The following is a 17,939-nucleotide window of genomic DNA, read 5'->3' as shown; positions in this document are numbered from 1 at the left end:
ATCTACTGGGTATCTACTCTGTTCTAGGTACTGTATGTAAATATTTAATCCTCATAACGCTCTTAAAAAGAAAATAGTATTATTCCTGTCTAAAGGATAAAGAGGGACTTCCCTGGTTGCACAGTGGTTAAGAATCCACCTGCCAACGCAGGGGACACAGGTTCGAGTCCTGGGCTGGGAAGATCCCACATGCTGCGGAGCAACTAAGCCTGTGCACCACAACTACTGAGCCTGCGCTCTAGAGCCCGCGGGCCATACTGCTGAGCCTGTGCGCCACAACTACTGAAGCCTGCGTGCCTAGAGCCCATGCTCCACAACAAGAGAAGCCACCACAATGAGATGCCTGCGCGCTGCAATGAAGAGTAGCCCCCGCTTGCCACAACTAGAGAAAGCCCGCATGCAGCAACGAAGACCCAATGCAGCCAAAAATAAATTAAAAAAAGAAACTGAGGCTCAAGGAATTAAGTACCAGAGCCTTGATTTGGACCTTGCTCAGTCTGTCTCCAAGGCCCCTGCTCCTTCCACTGTACCATGTGGTCACAAGACCTCTGGGACTAGAGCAGTTTCATTCAAGGAGTGATTTGTGATAGGGTCAGGTAGACCCAAAAGGGCATATTCCAGAGCTCAGAAACATTGAATCCTAGAAGGTCCAGGGGGAACCTCTAAGAAGTCAGACTAACAAAAAAAGATGAGGAAGAATATAGCTGAGTTCACACAAGTATGACTCTGAGTTCCATTCCAGGACTCATTCTTCTCCATTGCCATCATATTTACAAGCCCCTTTTCACAGGTCTCCAGAGTTGATATCCTGATTGTGATAGATGCAGTAACCCTTGACAGCTGTCCTGAAGTCCAGACCCATATGGAAGGAGCAGAGGCTAGCTCTCAGGTACCCCAAAGCCTTATCTACTGTGAATGTAATAATCCTCAGTTTGTATCAGACAAAGCTTTTTTTTCCTTTTGGGTTGAGGAATGCATTCTGGGTAAGGAAAGGTTGACAACCCCCATCTGCAGCACTGCAGGCCCAGGGAAGCTCTGTGTTAGACCTTTCTTCTTGGCTTTCAGATGCCCCCTTGTGGCTTCTTGTGAGAAGTGCCTCTATTTCTCAGTCCTCTCAGAAAAGTTGGCAGTGGCAGCAGCTATTGAGCATATACTGTGTGCCAGGCACAGTCTTCACAATAACGTTGTAAAGCAAAGGTTTATTTTTCTTGAACAAGTCTCTTTGTGGATATATTTTATATATTTTTCTAATTTACTTTTTATTTTGAAATAATTTCAAACTTGCAGAAAAGCTGTAAGAATAGTTCAGAGGATTCCAGTATATCCCCACCCAGATCTCCCAGTTGTTAACTTCTTATGTTTGCTTTATCATCTGCTCTCTCCCTCTCTCTTTATATATATACAGATATATTTTTTATACAGGTTATATATGCTGTATATATTTTTTCTGAATCACTTGTGAGTAATACACAAATTTTATGTCCTCTTACCTTTAAATACTTCAGTATGCATTTGCTGAAATCAAGGACACTCCTGCATAACCACAGCACATCTGTCAAAACAAGGAAACCCGCATTGATACTATACTATCATCCAGTTTGCCAGCCCCATTCAAATTTTGCTGGTTGTCCCAACAATGTCCTTTATAATCACTCTTTCCTTTGTGGTCCAGGGTCTAATCCAGGATCATACGTTGCATTTATTTGCCTTCTGTCTGGAGTACTTCCTCAGTTTTTCCTTTTATAACCCTGATATTTTTGAAATGTAGGCCACTTTGGGTTTGTCTGATGTTGCCTCATGATTAGCTTTAGGTTATATATTTGGGCAAGAATACTCCCGATGCGATTCTCCATCCTAAGAGCATGGTATTGGGAGCCACACAATGTCGACTTGTCTCATTAGTGGTGATGTTAACCTTTTGTTTTGTTTTGTTTTTTGAGATATAATTCACAAACCATAAAATTCACCCTTTTAAAGTATACAATTTGGTGGTTTTTAGTATATTCACAAGGTAGTGCAGCCATCACCACCAATGCCAGAACATTTCATCACCCCAGAAAGAAACCCCATATATTTCAACAGTCACTCCCCGTACCCCAGCCCTCTCAACCACTAATCAGCTGACTCTCTGTCTCTGTGGATTTGCCATTCTGGATGTTTTATATAAATGGAATCATATTATATGTGGCCTTTTGTGTCTGGTTTCTTTCACTTAGCGTAAAGTTTTCAAGGTTCATCCATGTTGTAGCATGCATCAGTACGTCATTCTTTTTTGTTGCCAAGTAATAGCCCACTTGTGACGGTTAATTTTATTTGTCAGCGTGACTGAGCCATGTTTCCCAGATTTTTGGTCAAGCATTCTGGATGTTTCTGTGTTTTTTGGATGACACTGACATTTAAATCAGTGGACTTTGAGTAAAGCAGATTACCTTCCATAATGTAAGGCCTCATCCAATCAGTTGAAGGCCTTAATAGAGAAAGACTGACCTCCCCCCAAGCAAGCAGGAATTCTACCAAAGGATTGCCTTTGGACTCAAACTGCAACTGTTCCCTGGGTCCCCTGCTGTACCACAGGCCTACCCTGAAGATTTTGGACCCTTCAAGTCTCCATAATTGCATGAGCCAATTCCTTAAAATAAATATCTCTCTCCACACACACACACACACACAAACACACACACATTGTCTCTTTCCCTGGAGAACCCTAATACACCACTGTATGGATATACTACAGTTTTTTAATCCATTCATCAGATTATAGACATTTGGATTGTTTTCACTTTTTAGCTATTATGGATAATGCTGCTGTGAACATTCATGTACAAGTTTTTTTGTGAGCATATATTTTTAGTTCTATCGGGTATATACTTAACTGTGGAACTGCTTGGTCATATGGTAACTCTATGTTTAATGTTTTAAGAGACTGCCAGCTATTTTCCAAAGTGGCTGCACCATTTTACATTCCCACCAGCAATGTGTAAGTGTTCTGATTTCTCCATGTCCTTGCCAATGCTTGTTTTTGTCCATCCTTTTTATTTTAGTCAGGCAGTGTTAACTCAGTTAAAATGGTATCTACCAGGTTTCTCCACAGCCAAGTTAATAAGTATTTTGTGGGGAGCTACTTTGAGAGTATAAATATCCTATTCCTCATCAATCTTGTATGAACTAGTTTTAGCATTCTTTAATGATTTCTGTCTGAATCAGTTATTCCTATGATAATTGCCAAATGGTGATTTTCTAATTCCATTATTCTTTTTACATTTATAATCAGCATTCTACTGTAAGGAAGAACTCTCCCTTCTCCCTCATTTATACATTCATTCACTCATTCATTCATCAGATATATTATTATAGATTACTCATGGATTCATCTTTTATTCTATGGATTATAATCCGTTATTACTATTATTTATTTTGCTATTTAGAGTGTCCCATTGGGGCCAATGGGGGCTCCTTCAAGCTGGATCCTGTGTCCTTTTGACATGTTTCCATCATTCTTTGAGCACTTCCATATTCTCTGATACCACAAGATATTCAAGCCTCAACTTATACTTTCCCATCCCAGCCCTGGAATCAGTTGTTTGTCTAAATAGCCCTGGTTCCTTTTAGTGGAGAATAGTATTTTTAAAAAATTTATTTATTTATTTTATTTATTTATTTTTGGCTGCGTTGGCTCTTCCTTGCTGCATGCGTGCTTTCTCCAGTTGCGGCGAGCAGGGGCTACTCTTAGTTGCAGTGCGTGGGCTTCTCATTGCGGTGGCTTCTCTTGTTACGGAGCACGGGCTCTAGGCACGCGGGCGTCCGTAGTTGTGGCTCATGGGCTCTAGAGCGCAGGCTCAGTAGTTGTGGCGCACGGGCTCCGCAGCATGTGGGAACTTCCCGGACCAGGGCTTGAACCCTTGTCCCCTGCATTGGCAGGTGGATTCTTAACCACTGTGCCACCAGGGAAGCCCGAGAATAGTATTCAGAAACCAAAATCTGGGCAATAATATACTCTTTACTAGTAGGGTATTATTGCTTCTTGGCCCTATCAGTAGATAGTACATATACACATCTCTCTTTCTACATCCATCATTCTGTATATATATTAAAAATCATGCATTCACACTGTCACCAGTTCCAATCCAGCTCCACCTTTTACATATTTACCTCCTTTCTCCAACAATGAGAAGCTTCACTCTCATAATTCTTAGTATATTCACTTATTTGCTCAATACCGCTGTGAGTAACCAACCTTCCAACCACACAAGCCACCCAGGCCATCTCCTCCCCTTTTACTATGGCCCTTGCACACCTGGTGTCCCTCAGATAGAGTCGCCTCCTTCCTCTCCATTCACCTCAGCCAGTCCCAGACTAAGCAAGGCCTTCCCCCAACCTTCTGAGTTTGATTTTTATTTATTTATTTATTTATTTATTTATTTATAGCTGTGTTGGGTCTTCGTTTCTGTGCGAGGGCTTTCTCTAGTTGCGGCAAGCGGGGGCCACTCTTCATTGCGGTGTGCAGGCCTCTCACTATCGCGGCCTCTCTTGTTGCAGAGCACAGGCTCCAGACGCGCAGGCTCAGTAATTGTGGCACATGGGCCCAGTTGCTCCGCGACATGTGGGATCTTCCCAGACCAGGGCTCGAACCCGTGTCCCCTGCATTGGCAGGCAGATTCTCAACCACTGCGCCACCAGCGAAGCCCTGAGTTTGATTTTTAACAACACTTTTTTCTGGCAATAAGAGTAAAACAGGTAATTCTCTGGCAGTCCAGTGGTTAGAATTCAGTACTTTCACCACGAGGGACCCGGGTTTGATCCCTGGTTGGGGAACTAAGATCCTGCAAGCTGTGTGGCTAAAAAAAAAAAAAAGAGAGAGAGTAAAACAAATGGCCAATACACAAGAAAAGATGTTCAATTTAAGTAATTAAATAAAAATGCAAATTAAATACATAAGAAAGCTCAGAAATGCAAAAAAATATAAAGAGTAATTCCATATTTTCATTTTATAACTAGGCAATTGTAGCTAAGAAATAACTGTTTTAAGGGCATAAAACTAGTAGCTAACAGATAGGATTTGGCTCTGAGTCTACTGCCTCAATGCTGAGGGAGCATCTTCTATGTGATGCGTGCTTTTGTATAGTTTTATTTAATATTTTCACACCAACCCTGTGGTGGAGTTCATGTTAATAACCCCATTTATTCAAGGAAACTTAGACTTGGGACCATTAAGTAAACTTGCTTCAGGTCACACAAATGGCATGTGAATACAGCAACATCAAGATATGGTCACTCTGGAATGGATAAAGAAGATGTGGTACATATATACAACGGAATATTACTCAGCCATAAAAAGGAACGAAATTGGGTCATTTGCAGAGACATGGATGGATCTAGGGACTGTCATACAGAGTGAAGTCAGAAAGAGAAAAACAAATATCGTATATTAATGCATATATGTGTAACCTAGAAAAATGGTACAGATGAACCAGTTTGCAGGGCAGAAATAGAGACACAGATGTAGAGATCAAACGTAGGGACACCAAAGGGGGAAAGTGGCGGGGCAGTGGTGGTGATGGTGTGATGAATTGGGAGATTGGGATTGACATGTATACACTGATGTGTATAAAATGGATAACTAATAACCTGATGTATAAAAAAATAAAATAAAATAAAAAAGAAAAAAAATGGTAGGGTCAATCTGACCAGTCAACTCACCCAAAACCTACACTTTACTTCTTAGCTTTTTAATTGATTTCTCTGTCCTTTGGCCCAACTCCAAAAGTGTGTTTTACCACTTCCAGATATACCTAAATATACCTAAAATAGATCTTTTGCCTCAAATAATATGAAAGATCTACTTTAAGGCAGGCCCTCCTCTGTAATAGTGTGGCTTCAGAGGACCCAGGAAAGTTCTTAAATATCTCAGTCATTAGTATCTGAAGTGCCATCAGGGAACTATCAAGATTTTCCATCCACAATTAGAGATGAGGTTTAAAATGTAGCACCCCTCTTTTCCCTGTATGACTGATATTTGATCCTTTCTTAAGAATACGTTTCCATTTGAGAGGAGTAAGAAGCTAAGTACTTAGAGAAGATACTCCTGAGGAAGGAGGAGGAGAGGAAGGGCTGTAGTGTGGCACTGGCCCAGGGATTGACCAGTGGAACAATAGTCCAGATACAAACCCATGCATATATGTAACATTTGTATATAACACAGCAGTCATACAGATTTGTGGGGAAACAATGGACTGTTGAGTAAATGGTTCTGGGATAGTGGGATGTCTAAAAGAAAAAAACAATACCTACCTGGCACCATATACAGAAAAATAAGTTCTAGGTGGATTAAAGATTTTAAAGTAAAATGGACTTTTGGAAGAATATGTAGGTGAAGATCTTTATGGCCTTGTATAGGGAATATTTCTTAAACTAGACACAAAAAGACAACCAAAAAGGAACAGATTGATAAATTTGACCCCATTTAAAAAAATGGTAAAAAGACAAGCTCCAAGGTGGAAGGGGTTTGTATTTTATATTAGCAACAAAGAAACATGAAGAGTCACGAATGAATTTGTAAAAAAAGAATAGCCCAATAGAAAAATGGACAAAAAATGTAAATAGGCATTTCACAACGAGGAAAAATAATTGCAAATAAAAATGAAAAGACCTCCACCAAGAAACGCAAATTAAAATCCACAAAGAGATGCTATTTCACACCTATATTGGCAACCATTTAAAAATTTGACACCAAGAATTGGTGAGAATGTGGAGCAAAGAGGAACTCTCACACACTGCTATTTTGCCATTGTAAATTAGAATCACCACATCAGAAAACTGTCTGATATTACCTTGCAGAGTTGACACACATGCCCAAATGTTCAGGATCAGCAGAGAATGCGATACAACCTCTGTGAAGACAAGTCACACACACACACACACACACGCACAAACACATACCGTTTGCATAAATGATACCATTTATATAAAGTTTAAAAATATGAAAAGGTAAATATGTTGTTTGGGATACATGCAGTGGTATGTGGAGCTGGCTGTGCCAACTTGGGAGAAATTGGCAAATGCTACAAATCAGAGCTATTTTTTTCCTTCTGGTGAGCCTGTTAAACATTTAGCAGTACACCATCAGATACATGCGTAGTAGTAAAATGATAAAGAAATCCAAGAGAATAATAAACAGGTAGGGAGGGGCACACAGGGGCAGCAGTCCTTCAATAACAAATGTTCTAATGATGCTCTTTCTTGCATGTAAACTATTTCATAAGAAACAAAAGAATGAGTAGGAGTCAGCTGGGCCAAGCGAGGGTTGGTGGTGGGTTTGGTGGGGAGGGTCTGGGTAGAGGTGGCAGCATAGGTGAATGGGAGAGAATGGTTAGCTGGGCATTTGCAAGTGTTGTAGTGAATTCTGCCGAGCCGGTGGAGTGTGAGAAGTAAGAGCAGACAGGAGGGAGCAGATCCCTGAGCACCTGTGTGCCAGGATGAACGGCTTGCATTAACTCTGGGCAGTGTTACGGAGCCCAAGCTCGCTCTGCTCGCCACACGACAGGCCAATAAATGGGGAGACCAGTTGTTGGGGCAGGAATAACGACTTTAATTGCAAAGCCAGCAGACCAAGAAGATGGCAGACTAGTGTCTCAAAAAACCATCTTCCTCAGTACAAATTTGGGCTCCTTTTACACAGAGGAAGGGGAGAGTGGGGACCCACGGCGATGCCTACCAATGGTTGAGCGGGACTGCTATTGGTTGCGCCTGCCCTGCCCTTATTACAAGTGGAGCGAGGTCTCGGCAGGGTAGAGACAAGGTGGCAGGACAGTGAGGAAGTCGTGGTGACCTTGCTGAAAGATGAAAGCCAAAGCAAGGCCATGGCTAGGAGGAGGATGAGCAGAGGAGGAGCTCGAGAGACGTCTAGGAGGCAAAATGGTCTGAGCTTGGTGACTGGGTGTAGGATGTGGGTGGAAAACTACGCTGCTGCCCTCAAGGAGGTGGAGCGGAACTCCCCACTCTTTAAGGGTGGACTGTGAAATGACTTCCTTCGAAAGAGTACAATCCAGAAATGGGGAAATTAAAGTAACTTTATAGGGGAGAAATCTGACAAACACTACCTCAGCAGGTGATCAAGGTCAGTCTTGACAGTGATAAGTCATGGTGATGGTACCCTTGACCTGATGGCATGAGGATGGCACTTTACCTCTGTGGTCTTCCTTCCAAAGCACCCCAACCCCAATCTAAATCATAAGAAAAACATCAAACAAATCCCAATTGAGAGACAGTCTACAAAATACCTGACCAGTACTCCTTAAACTGTCAAAGTCATCAAAAACATGGAGAGTTTGAGAAACAGCTGTAGCCAAGAGGAGCCTCAGGAGACATGACAACTAAGTTTATTTTTATTTATTTATTTATTTTTTTTGGCGGCGCCATGTGGCATGTGGGGTCTTAGTTCCCTGACCAGGGATCGAACCCGCACCCCCTGCATTGGGAGTGTGGAGTCTTAACCACTGGACTGCCAGGGAAATCCCCACAACTAAGTTTAATGGGATATCCTGGATTGGATCCTGGAACAGGAAAAAACAAAACAACACAAAACAAAAAACGGCATTAGGGGCTTCCCTGGTGGCGCGGTGGTTAAGAATCCACCTGCCAATGCACGGGACACGGGCTTGCAGGGGACACGGGTTCGAGCCCTGGTCTGGGATGATCCCACATGCCGCAGAGCATATAAGCCCATGCGCCACTACTACTGAGCCTGCGTGCCATAACAATTGAAGCCCGCACACCTAGAGCCCATGCTGCACAACAAGAGGAGCCACCGCAATGAGAAGCCCACGCACCGCAGCGAAGGATAGCTCCCCCTTGCTCACTACAACTAGAGAAAGCCCACGCGCAGCAGCAAAGACCCAACACAGCCAAAAATAAATAAATAAATTCATTTAAAAAAACAAAACAAACAAAAGGCATTAGGGTAAAAACTAGGAAATCTGAATAAAGGATGGAGTTATGTTATAAATGATGTACCGATATTGGTTATTATTTGTGATAAAAGTACCATACTCATGTAACGTGTTAATGATAGGGGAAACCTGGTGGGGCATATGAGAGCCCTACTATCTTCACACCTTTTCTGAAAATCTAAAAGCATTCTAAAATAAAGATTTATTTATTTGTCTGAAAACTTTTAATTAAAACCAATTGCTACTCTCCTTAAAAACTGTTTTCTTTTTAAATTATTATTATTTTTTCTGAATTTTATTTTTTTTATACAGCAGTTTCTTATTAGTTATCTATTTTATGCATATTAGTGTGTGTATGTCAATCCTCATCTCCCAATTCATCCCACCACCACCCCACCCCCGCCACTTTCCCCCCTTGGTGTCCATACGAAAAACTCTGTTTTCTGAGTTGAGTGATCCTTAGGCTCGCAGAATCAGTCCCAGTTTTCTCAATCCCTCTTCTACGGGCACAGCTGAGAAGGCGGTTTGCTGAGGCAGGAAGGATTACAACTCCCAGAGTGCCCCTGTGCGGTTGTCAGGAGCAACCACTGAATGCAGACTAACAGATCCGCTGGAGTCAGGACTATCCACCGACTGACAACCAGCCAGCCATGGGCCAGGATTATTACTCTGTGCTCCAGATCACTCGCAATTCAGAAGATACCCAGATCAAGAATGCGTGAGTGGGGGCAGGAGCGAGGCTTTTGGGTTGTGCTGGGACAGGCCCACCCTCATCTCTTCCAAACTGAGCTTTCCTGCACAGCTTAGGGCAGGCAAGGTAGACCTTGTTCCTTTTCTTGCTTCTTGCACACCTACTTCCTGGCTTTGGGCTGGGTCAGGGTTCCCAATCCATCATCCTTTACTCTCTATGCCCTGTCTGCTCTCCTGGGTACCCTGGTTTTCCTAGCAATAAAATGGGAACAAAGGAGACTTTATGCTTAATATTATGGAGACCCAAAGTATTGTGAACTGGAGAGTGACCTGACCAGATGGATGTATTACATATTTTATTCTGGCTGTCCACGTGGGGTTTTGGCATTGAATAAATTACATCTCTGAATAGTTCCATCAAGTCTTGGGGACTTTGTGGTGTGTCTAAGACAGGAATCAGCACATTTTTCTGAAAAAATATTTTTTGACGAATATTTACCGAGCGCCTACTTATATGGGTTCGGTGCAGTCTCAGCAGCTAGAGATACTGTGAATCAGATGTGCAGCTTAACTTTGTTGGTGGATACAGATGTTGAATAAGTCACAGCAAGCTTGATGAATGTTGCGAAAGGGGACATACAGGGCATGTGGAAGCTATCTTGGAAGGAGAGAGACCCTTTCAGAAGCTGTCATGATAATCAAGGCAAAAGATGAGGCTTGAAGCAGGGCAGTGGGCTGGAGAGAGAAGAGAGAATGGACTTAGCTATAAATTGGGTCATTGCAGGGTAAAGAAAAAAGGGAGGAATCTAGGACAATTTAATTAACTAAAGTTGTATGATAACAGCTACACTTACTGAATTGTGCAGATGCTGTTCTGAGAACCTTCCATCATTATTTCACTTAATCCTCACAACAGCCCTGAGAGGTAGGTACCATTATTATCCCAAGGCTATGTGCCTAGTAATCGGCAGAGCCAGTATTCAGACACCTTGCCTGCTCTAATTGCCTACCACGGGCCAAGTCCCATAGGGGATCTCAGTGGGGTAAGTAGAGAGAGTCTATAGTGTGGCTGGCGAAACAAGACACAAACTCGTTAATTAGAGAACAATTCGGGACAGTGTGTGATGTCACCCACTGTTCATAGCATTTCATTGGCCAGTGAGACCTGTCTAGGGAAAGGTCACAAGGAGGGAGGGCAGTTGGAATGCAGAAAGATAAGCCCAACTTAAGCACTGGAAAGAGCCAGGTCTGAACCTAGGTTCTCCTATCTGCTAGCTGTGAGACCTGGACAAATTGCTTAACCTTTCTGAACCTCAGTTTTCCCATCTCTTAAAAAAAATAAAATGAAAAATAAGAATTGTTGTGGTATTGAAATAGAATTATATGAGATAATGAGCATGAAAATGCCCAGCAATCATTTGCATCTGAAACCATGTCTTATAAAGAGTGATTAAAAGAACCATATATGTTCCAAACAACAGTCCTTAACCTTTCTCCCCTGAAACAACTCTTTTTTAAAAATTTTTTATTTATTTATTTTTGGCTGCGTTGGGTCTTCACTGCTGCACGCGAGTTTTCTCTAGTTGCGGCGAGTGGGGGCTACTCTTCATTGCGGTGCGCAGGCTTCTCACTGCAGTGGCTTCTCTTGTTGCAGAGTACGGGCTCTAGGCACGTGGACTTCAGTAGTTGTGGCATGCAGACTCAGTAGTTTGGCTCCCAGGTTCTAGAGCGCAGGCTCAGTAGTTGTGGCGCACGGGCTTAGTTGCTCCACGGCATGTGGAATCTTCCTGGACCAGGGCTCAAACCCATGTCCCCTGAGTTGGCAGGCGGATTCTTAACCACTGCGCCACCAGGGAAGTCCCCCTGAAACAACTCTTAAGGCATGAGTCACATGTTTGACACACTCTCCCATGGGAGTACCTAGATTTTGACCCCTCCCCCCAAAAAAGGCTAAACTTATGTAATGAAGACAAGCACCACGATGATTCATAATCGCCCAGCTATTAACTTCTCACTCATTCATCCTAGGCTGCCACGTCTGGGCTGTGACTTCACCCCTTCCTCTCCCACTCAGGAAAGCAGGTGAATGAGAGTGATGTTACTGCAGAGCTTAAAACCACTCAAGTTTATATGGAAAACTGAACTCTTCTCAAACCTCGTTACTTTTACTCACTGTTAGAGTTTTCTTGCAATTCTCACACCTGACTACAACCTTTGTAATTGAGAAGGGCTGGTTTAGAAGTCTCAGGGAGGGTGTGAAAATTGCCTTCAAGTCTGTCAAGGTAGACAGAGCAGATTCTGTCTGTAAGGCCCCCCAGGGCAGAGCCAGGACCAGGACCCTCGTGGATGGAGGCAGAGTCACAGGACAGCAGACCCAGCTCAGTAAGAGAAAGCTTTGCCTAAAAGTCAGACTGGCCCCATAGCGAAATGGGCTGCCTTGTGGGACAGTGATTTCACAACGTTTACTCACTGCACTTGGTGCTAGGCACTGAGGACACAGAGAACTGGACACAGCAACTGGAGGGACTCACTCACAGGCTGGTGGGAGAGACAGATCCATCAAACAACTGAAACACCACGTGCTAAGTACGAGGATCAAAGGCACTTGGGGATGTGGGAAAGAGTATCTAATCTAGACTGGAAACTGCAGCCAGGGAAGACATCCTGGAGGAGTTGACCCCTGAGTTGAATGTGGAAAGATGAATAAATATTTGCCAGGAGGAGATGAAAGGGGCTGGAGAGGGGTGAGCATTCCAGGTAAAGGGAGGAGAATGTCAAAGCCATGAGCAGTGCAGAGTGCGGAGTTTGGAGCCTGGAGAGAAGGACAGGAGAGGTCGTGGGAGCAGGGAGGGAGAGCTGTGAGTGAGAAGGGCAGAGAGAGAAGCGGAAGTTCAATCTCAGAGACATTTGAATTTTATGCTGAAGACAAAGGGGGAACCAGTAAAGGGTTCAGGCAGGAGAGTGACTTGGTTAGGGAGCATTTTAAAAACATCAAATTAACAAAACAGAGAGAGAGATCAAACTGGTGGCAGCACACAGAATAGACTGGAGAGGGGGAAACTGGAAACAGGAAGACATGGTTCTGCAATGGTTGTAGGGATGAAGAAGCAGCAAGAAAACATTATTTAGAAGGAAAAGCTGATGTGCCTTGGTGACGGATGGGATGGGGGTGGAGGGGACGAAGGAGAACTTGGAGTGGAAGATACTCAGCTTTTCCGCTTCAGGGTCTGGACAAATGGGGAAAAGTTTAGGGAATGAAAATGTGTGCACGTTTGGGCTCATTGAGGTTGTAGGGCCCGTGAGACACTGGAGAGGAGATACCGAGTAGGCAGCTAGGTACAGAGGTCTGGAGCCAAGGGAGCGAACTGGTTTGAGATAGAGATTTGGGAATCACCAGCATGTAGCTGGTGCTCAAAGCCGTCGGCCAGCTGAGCTTGTCCATGGAGTGTGTGGAGTGGAGTAAGGAGCACGGCAGAGCTCTGGGGTCACCGGCATGGAAGGTGTGAGCAGGGCTGAGGAGACGCCCTGTGACCGGCGGACCGTGTGTGGGACCACATGTGTACTGAGTGACTGAGGAGGCTGTGCGGATGCCCTCCTTTTGCTCCTGCAGACCCCCGCCCCACCTTTGTGCACCCTGCTCTCTGCTCTGGGAGACTGGCCCATATGAACTGCATCAGTAGACCTCCTGGCCCTCAGACTTCCAGATGCATCCTGCAAAAGGAGCACAAGGCAGGAGATTGGGAGGGAGGAGGGTGGGGCAGGGGTATTTATTCCCAGCTCCCTTCTTATGGGATCTGTTCAGGTTGGCTATGGCCCTGAATCAAAGATCACAGCTTTTACCAAGGCCGCGTCCACACACTCTCTCCTGCGGGATTTCAGTAACCTCTCCCTCCCCTCACTGCTACAGGCTCATGGGTGGTCAGGGCACCTCAGGACTCGTAGCCTTAAGGGATTGTGCTGTCTTAAACTCTCCACAAATCACCAGCTCGTGCCATGTCTTTCCTCTTGGGATGTAATGATACAGATCCCCAGATGCTGCAGGTGTGGCATCACTGTGTGGTGGGATTGGGCAGACACATAAATGGGGGAAAGAGGGACTTCCCTGGTGGTCCAGTGGTTAAGAATCCACCTTCCAATGCAGGGGACGCGGGTTCGATCCCTGGTCAGGGAACGAAGATCCCACAGGCTGCGAGGCAATTAAGCCCACGTGCTGCAACTACTGAGCCCACGCACTCTGGAGCCTGCACGCCACAATTAGAGAGAAGCCCGAGCGCCGCAACAAAAGATCCTGCATGCTGCAGCGAAGATCCCACATGCCACAACTAAGACCTGCCTGACACAGGCAAATAAATAAACAAACAAATAAATAAATAAATAAGAAATAGGGGAAAGAATGAGCACAGAGGGGGAGACAGCGAGACAACCTGATCTGTGCTGAGTGCCTCTCTGTACCAGGCCCTCTGACACCTTATTTTATCTAATCTTCCCAAGAAGCCTGTGTGTCAGTTCAGACACCAAGACAGAATTAGATGTGCAAGAAGTGTTTGAGGGAAACAACTGTGAGGATGAAGCGGGACTAGGAATGTGCCGGGGAGCCTTCAGACCATAGTGCAGGTCTGATGCTTGTGAAAGGAGAGAGGGAAGGAAGGGCTGGGTAAGGAGGGCTGTGGCGTCATCCAGAGAAAATCTCAGCCAGGCTGATGGGGAGGCCTCAAGCAGAGGTTGGGCATTGGAGGAGACCTGGGTCCTGTAGGGCTGGTGCAGCACTGATACCCCAACAAGCATAGGCATAGGTTGGGAGCAGCTTGGGGCCAGTGCAGCCTCAGCACAAATGGCCAGTGGGGCAGCTACTGGGACTGTCAGTCAACCATGCACCCGACACTGGGTTCTCTTCCAGGGGATCTGAGTGATGTGCCTCCCTGGCCACCACAGCCCTGATTTATAGCTGGAACATCAAAGCTCCGAGAGACCACCAGGCAGCAGACAGCAGAGCCAGCTCTGAACCTTGGTCTGTGCCTCAGGATATTAACCCTCCTCGCTCTAGGTACCGGAAACTTGCCCTTAAGAACCACCCGTTGAGGTCCACTGAGACATCCGCAGCGGAGGCATTCAGGCAAATAGCGGAGGCCTACGATGTGCTGAGCGACCGTGAGTGATTGGGACTGAGCATGGAGGGCGGCTCCTCCGCCCCACGTCTCTGTTAACATCATCCTCACGTCTCTGAGCGTTGGGCTTTCTGAGGGGGCCCAACAGAGAGTAAGCATTCCTCTTCCCTGCCCAGAATCTAAACAAATTGAGAAAGAAAACATAATGAACTGCCTTTCTCAGTAGACACAAACTAAGGTGGAGGATGTGGTGTGGAGAGCCCCCAGATTAGGCTGATGTGCTCCCCTAGTCTCAGCAGTGCAGGACCTGGGGCAGGGCCCCCCCACATGCCCCATGCCCCACCCATCCCCTGCAGGACTGCAGAGTGAGATGCTTGCTGCCCAGGGAAGAAGGCTAAGGCTGAGGCAGACACGCCCGGTTATTCCCTGATTACCAAGAAGCTACATCTCCATCTCCCCGAGGACAGCATATGTACAAAGGGACAGAGAGGGGTCTGTGATTAGGAAATCTCTCTCCTATGGAAAACTGAAGCCTAGGGAAAGAGATCCCCTGCCCCTGCCTGAGGCAGTGCCCACATGGGTTCCCTAAGGGCTTGTCCTGGAGACTGTAATCGTGGATACTGTGCAGAAGAATGGCCAGAAGATCACTAATGTTTCTCCAGCCCCAAGTTTTCAGGACTTCGGACTCTAAGATTTCAAAGCTCTAGAATTTGGGAGCTCTAGAATTCTTACATCCTACAATCTCAAGGCTCTAGGATTCTATTTACCCCACAAAAGACAGTAGCTGTGATGACTGAGTTAAGCCAAACCCCAGGATGATAGCCCGACCCTCAGTCTCTCACTGTCTTTCTCCGATCCCCATCCCTCCCCCGGCAAGTTTCAGTCTTTGTCATCTCTCCTCTGGGCTACGGGATCATACCTAGGTCCACCCAAGATGAAATGAAATCCCTAACTTCTAGAGTCTCCCTCCAAAGACTGCCAGACAGCAGGCACCTTAGAAATAAGGCTGTTTTCGCCCCGCCCCTTCCTCTCTGCCCCATATCCTTCTGCTTCCCAGCCCTCCAGCTCTCTTAGCCCCTATGCTGGATCCCTCCTCAAGGTGACACATATCCACAGCTGTGAAAAGAGGCATCTATGACAAGTTCGGAGAGGAAGGCCTGAAGGGTGGAATTCCTCTGGAGTTTGGATCGCAGACCCCGTGGACAACTGGTTATGTCTTCCACGGCAACCCGGAAAAGGTTTTCCATGAGTTCTTCGGGGGAGATAACCCCTTTAATGGTAAGAGGTCCTGCCTGCCCCTTTGCCTTACTGGGAAGGACATAGCTATAGAAGATGCTTTTCCCTGAGTAGTTTTGTTTACTTTAAGAAATATATAGTCCATGGTAAAAAAAAAAAAATTATTGAAAAAGAAATTCCAGTCCTCCATTCCTTCCCCAGAAGCAGCCACTCACTGTTAACAGTGTTTGTATCCTTCTAGAAATATTCTATGGATTTATGAGCTTATATTTATTTTTACATAGCCTTTTATTTTGTTAAGGACCACATTATATACACTGATTTTTTTTCACTTATATTTTGGAGATTATCTTATTATACATTATATTATAAACAGATCTACTTTATTCATTTTAATGGCTGCATAAGATTTCAACGTACAAGCGTGTGTTAGTGAGATGAATACAGGGATGGATGTGTGAATGAGTCCAGGTTCAAGGCAAACTGACAAAGAGTTGATTTCCAAGGCTCCGAATCATCTCGCAAGGACAGTTCACCTTCAGACCTGTCTTCCTTCCTGGCTCCAGTTAAGCAACTCACAGAGTCTAGATTTTCATTGCCTGGCTTCCCCAGCCCCTTCTCCCTGGCTATACTACAGCTTGTCTGCATTTCAAAGGTTTCCTCTTCCTCTTCTCCACATTGATATGTTAAGTGGGCTACAGCCTGCTCAGAAGCCCCTCCTACTGTGCATTGCCTTCACCTGTCTGCCAGAGGAAGCTGAGTTTATAAACTCCAGGTGAAACTGGAAAAGCAAGGGACTTGGAGTCAGAGGGCCTGTTTCAAATCAATGCACCACCACTTGTGAGCCATGTGATTCTGGACAAATCTCTTCACCTCTCTGAAACCTCAGCTTCCTCATTGTTAAACAGCCAGTTCCTCACAGGTCATTATCAAATGAGATGATCTTTATGAAAATGGGCTTTGGAGTCAGAAAAATGCCATACAATGGGCCTATCTCTCCCAGGGACAGGTGCATGGAGAAGAAGCTGTTCAGAGGAGCCAAACCAGAGCTTACAGGGGCATTGCTCATTAGGGAAGGTCAGATTCATGGTATGGGGGTCCCTCAGGCAGTGCCCAGGAGTTATACTGCTATAGTGCTTCACCCTAGGGGTTCTTGTGTCCCATCTCCCTGCAGAATTGAGGGGCTTGGCTTCCTGTGACCTGGCTTTTGGGGTGTCTGAGACCTGGCACACCATAGGTGCTGGGAGAACAAATGAATTCAACCATGCAAGAGGGGACCCGGTAATTCACAGGCCTCTCGATGACCCATCACATTTCTTTTTTTGAATTTTTGAATTTTATTTTATTTATTTTTTATACAGCAGGTTCTTATTAGTTATCTATTTTATACATATTAGTGTATATATGTCAATCCCAATCTCCCAGTTCATCACACCACCACCACCCACCACTTTCCCCCCTTGGTGTCCATACGTTTGTTCTCTACATCTGTGTCGATGACTCATCACATCTTAAGGGGACAGAGTGTGACACCACCTTGCCCTCCCTAGCCTAAGGTCATTCTAGCCTGCAAAGTTCTTTTTGTGACACTAACCAGGAGGGGCAGAGTACAGAAAAATCTTAATTATGATAGTGACCCCTGCAGTTTACAAAGGGCTTCATTAAGCATAGTGGTTAAGGGCACAGGTTCTGTAGTCAAATCCTCCTGGGTTCACATCCCAACTCTACCACCACTAGCTGTGGGACTGTGGGCATTTTGTTTGACCTCTCTGGGCCAATAAGATAATATCTCAAAGATTTGAGAACAGCACCTGACACGTAGTAAGCTCTCAGAGAGTTTTGTTTTTAGTTATTTTTTTAAAGATTTTTTTTTTTGATGTGGACCATTTTTAAAGTCTTTATTGAATTTGTTACAATATTGCTTCTGTTTTATGTTTTGGTTTTTTTGGCTGCGAAGCACGTG

At 44.9% G+C, this 17,939-nt stretch overlaps 1 protein-coding gene across 3 annotated transcripts in view; it reads left to right on the top strand.

Moving 5' to 3' along the window:
* The first annotated feature begins 895 nt into the window (after positions 1-895).
* The window catches only part of DNAJB13 (DnaJ heat shock protein family (Hsp40) member B13), a 47,937-nt gene continuing 30,893 nt past the window's right edge, over positions 896-17,939 (top strand). For 2 of the 3 annotated variants that reach the window (XM_082411316.1, XM_082411314.1), the window contains exons 1-3: positions 896-9,663; positions 14,680-14,783; positions 15,857-16,018. In XM_082411316.1, the coding sequence (XP_082267442.1) occupies positions 9,596-9,663; positions 14,680-14,783; positions 15,857-16,018 (334 nt within the window). In that variant the 5' untranslated portion in view covers positions 896-9,595. The remainder of the gene's footprint in view (positions 9,664-14,679; positions 14,784-15,856; positions 16,019-17,939) is intronic. The other variant, XM_082411315.1, reaches the window with a different exon arrangement.

This window comes from Balaenoptera physalus (assembly GCF_965194825.1).
Source record: "Balaenoptera physalus genome assembly, chromosome: 10".
NCBI classification, from domain to species: domain Eukaryota; kingdom Metazoa; phylum Chordata; class Mammalia; order Artiodactyla; family Balaenopteridae; genus Balaenoptera; species Balaenoptera physalus.
The sequence above is the reverse complement of the archived record's forward strand: the minus strand, read 5'-3'. Positions and strand labels throughout refer to the sequence as shown.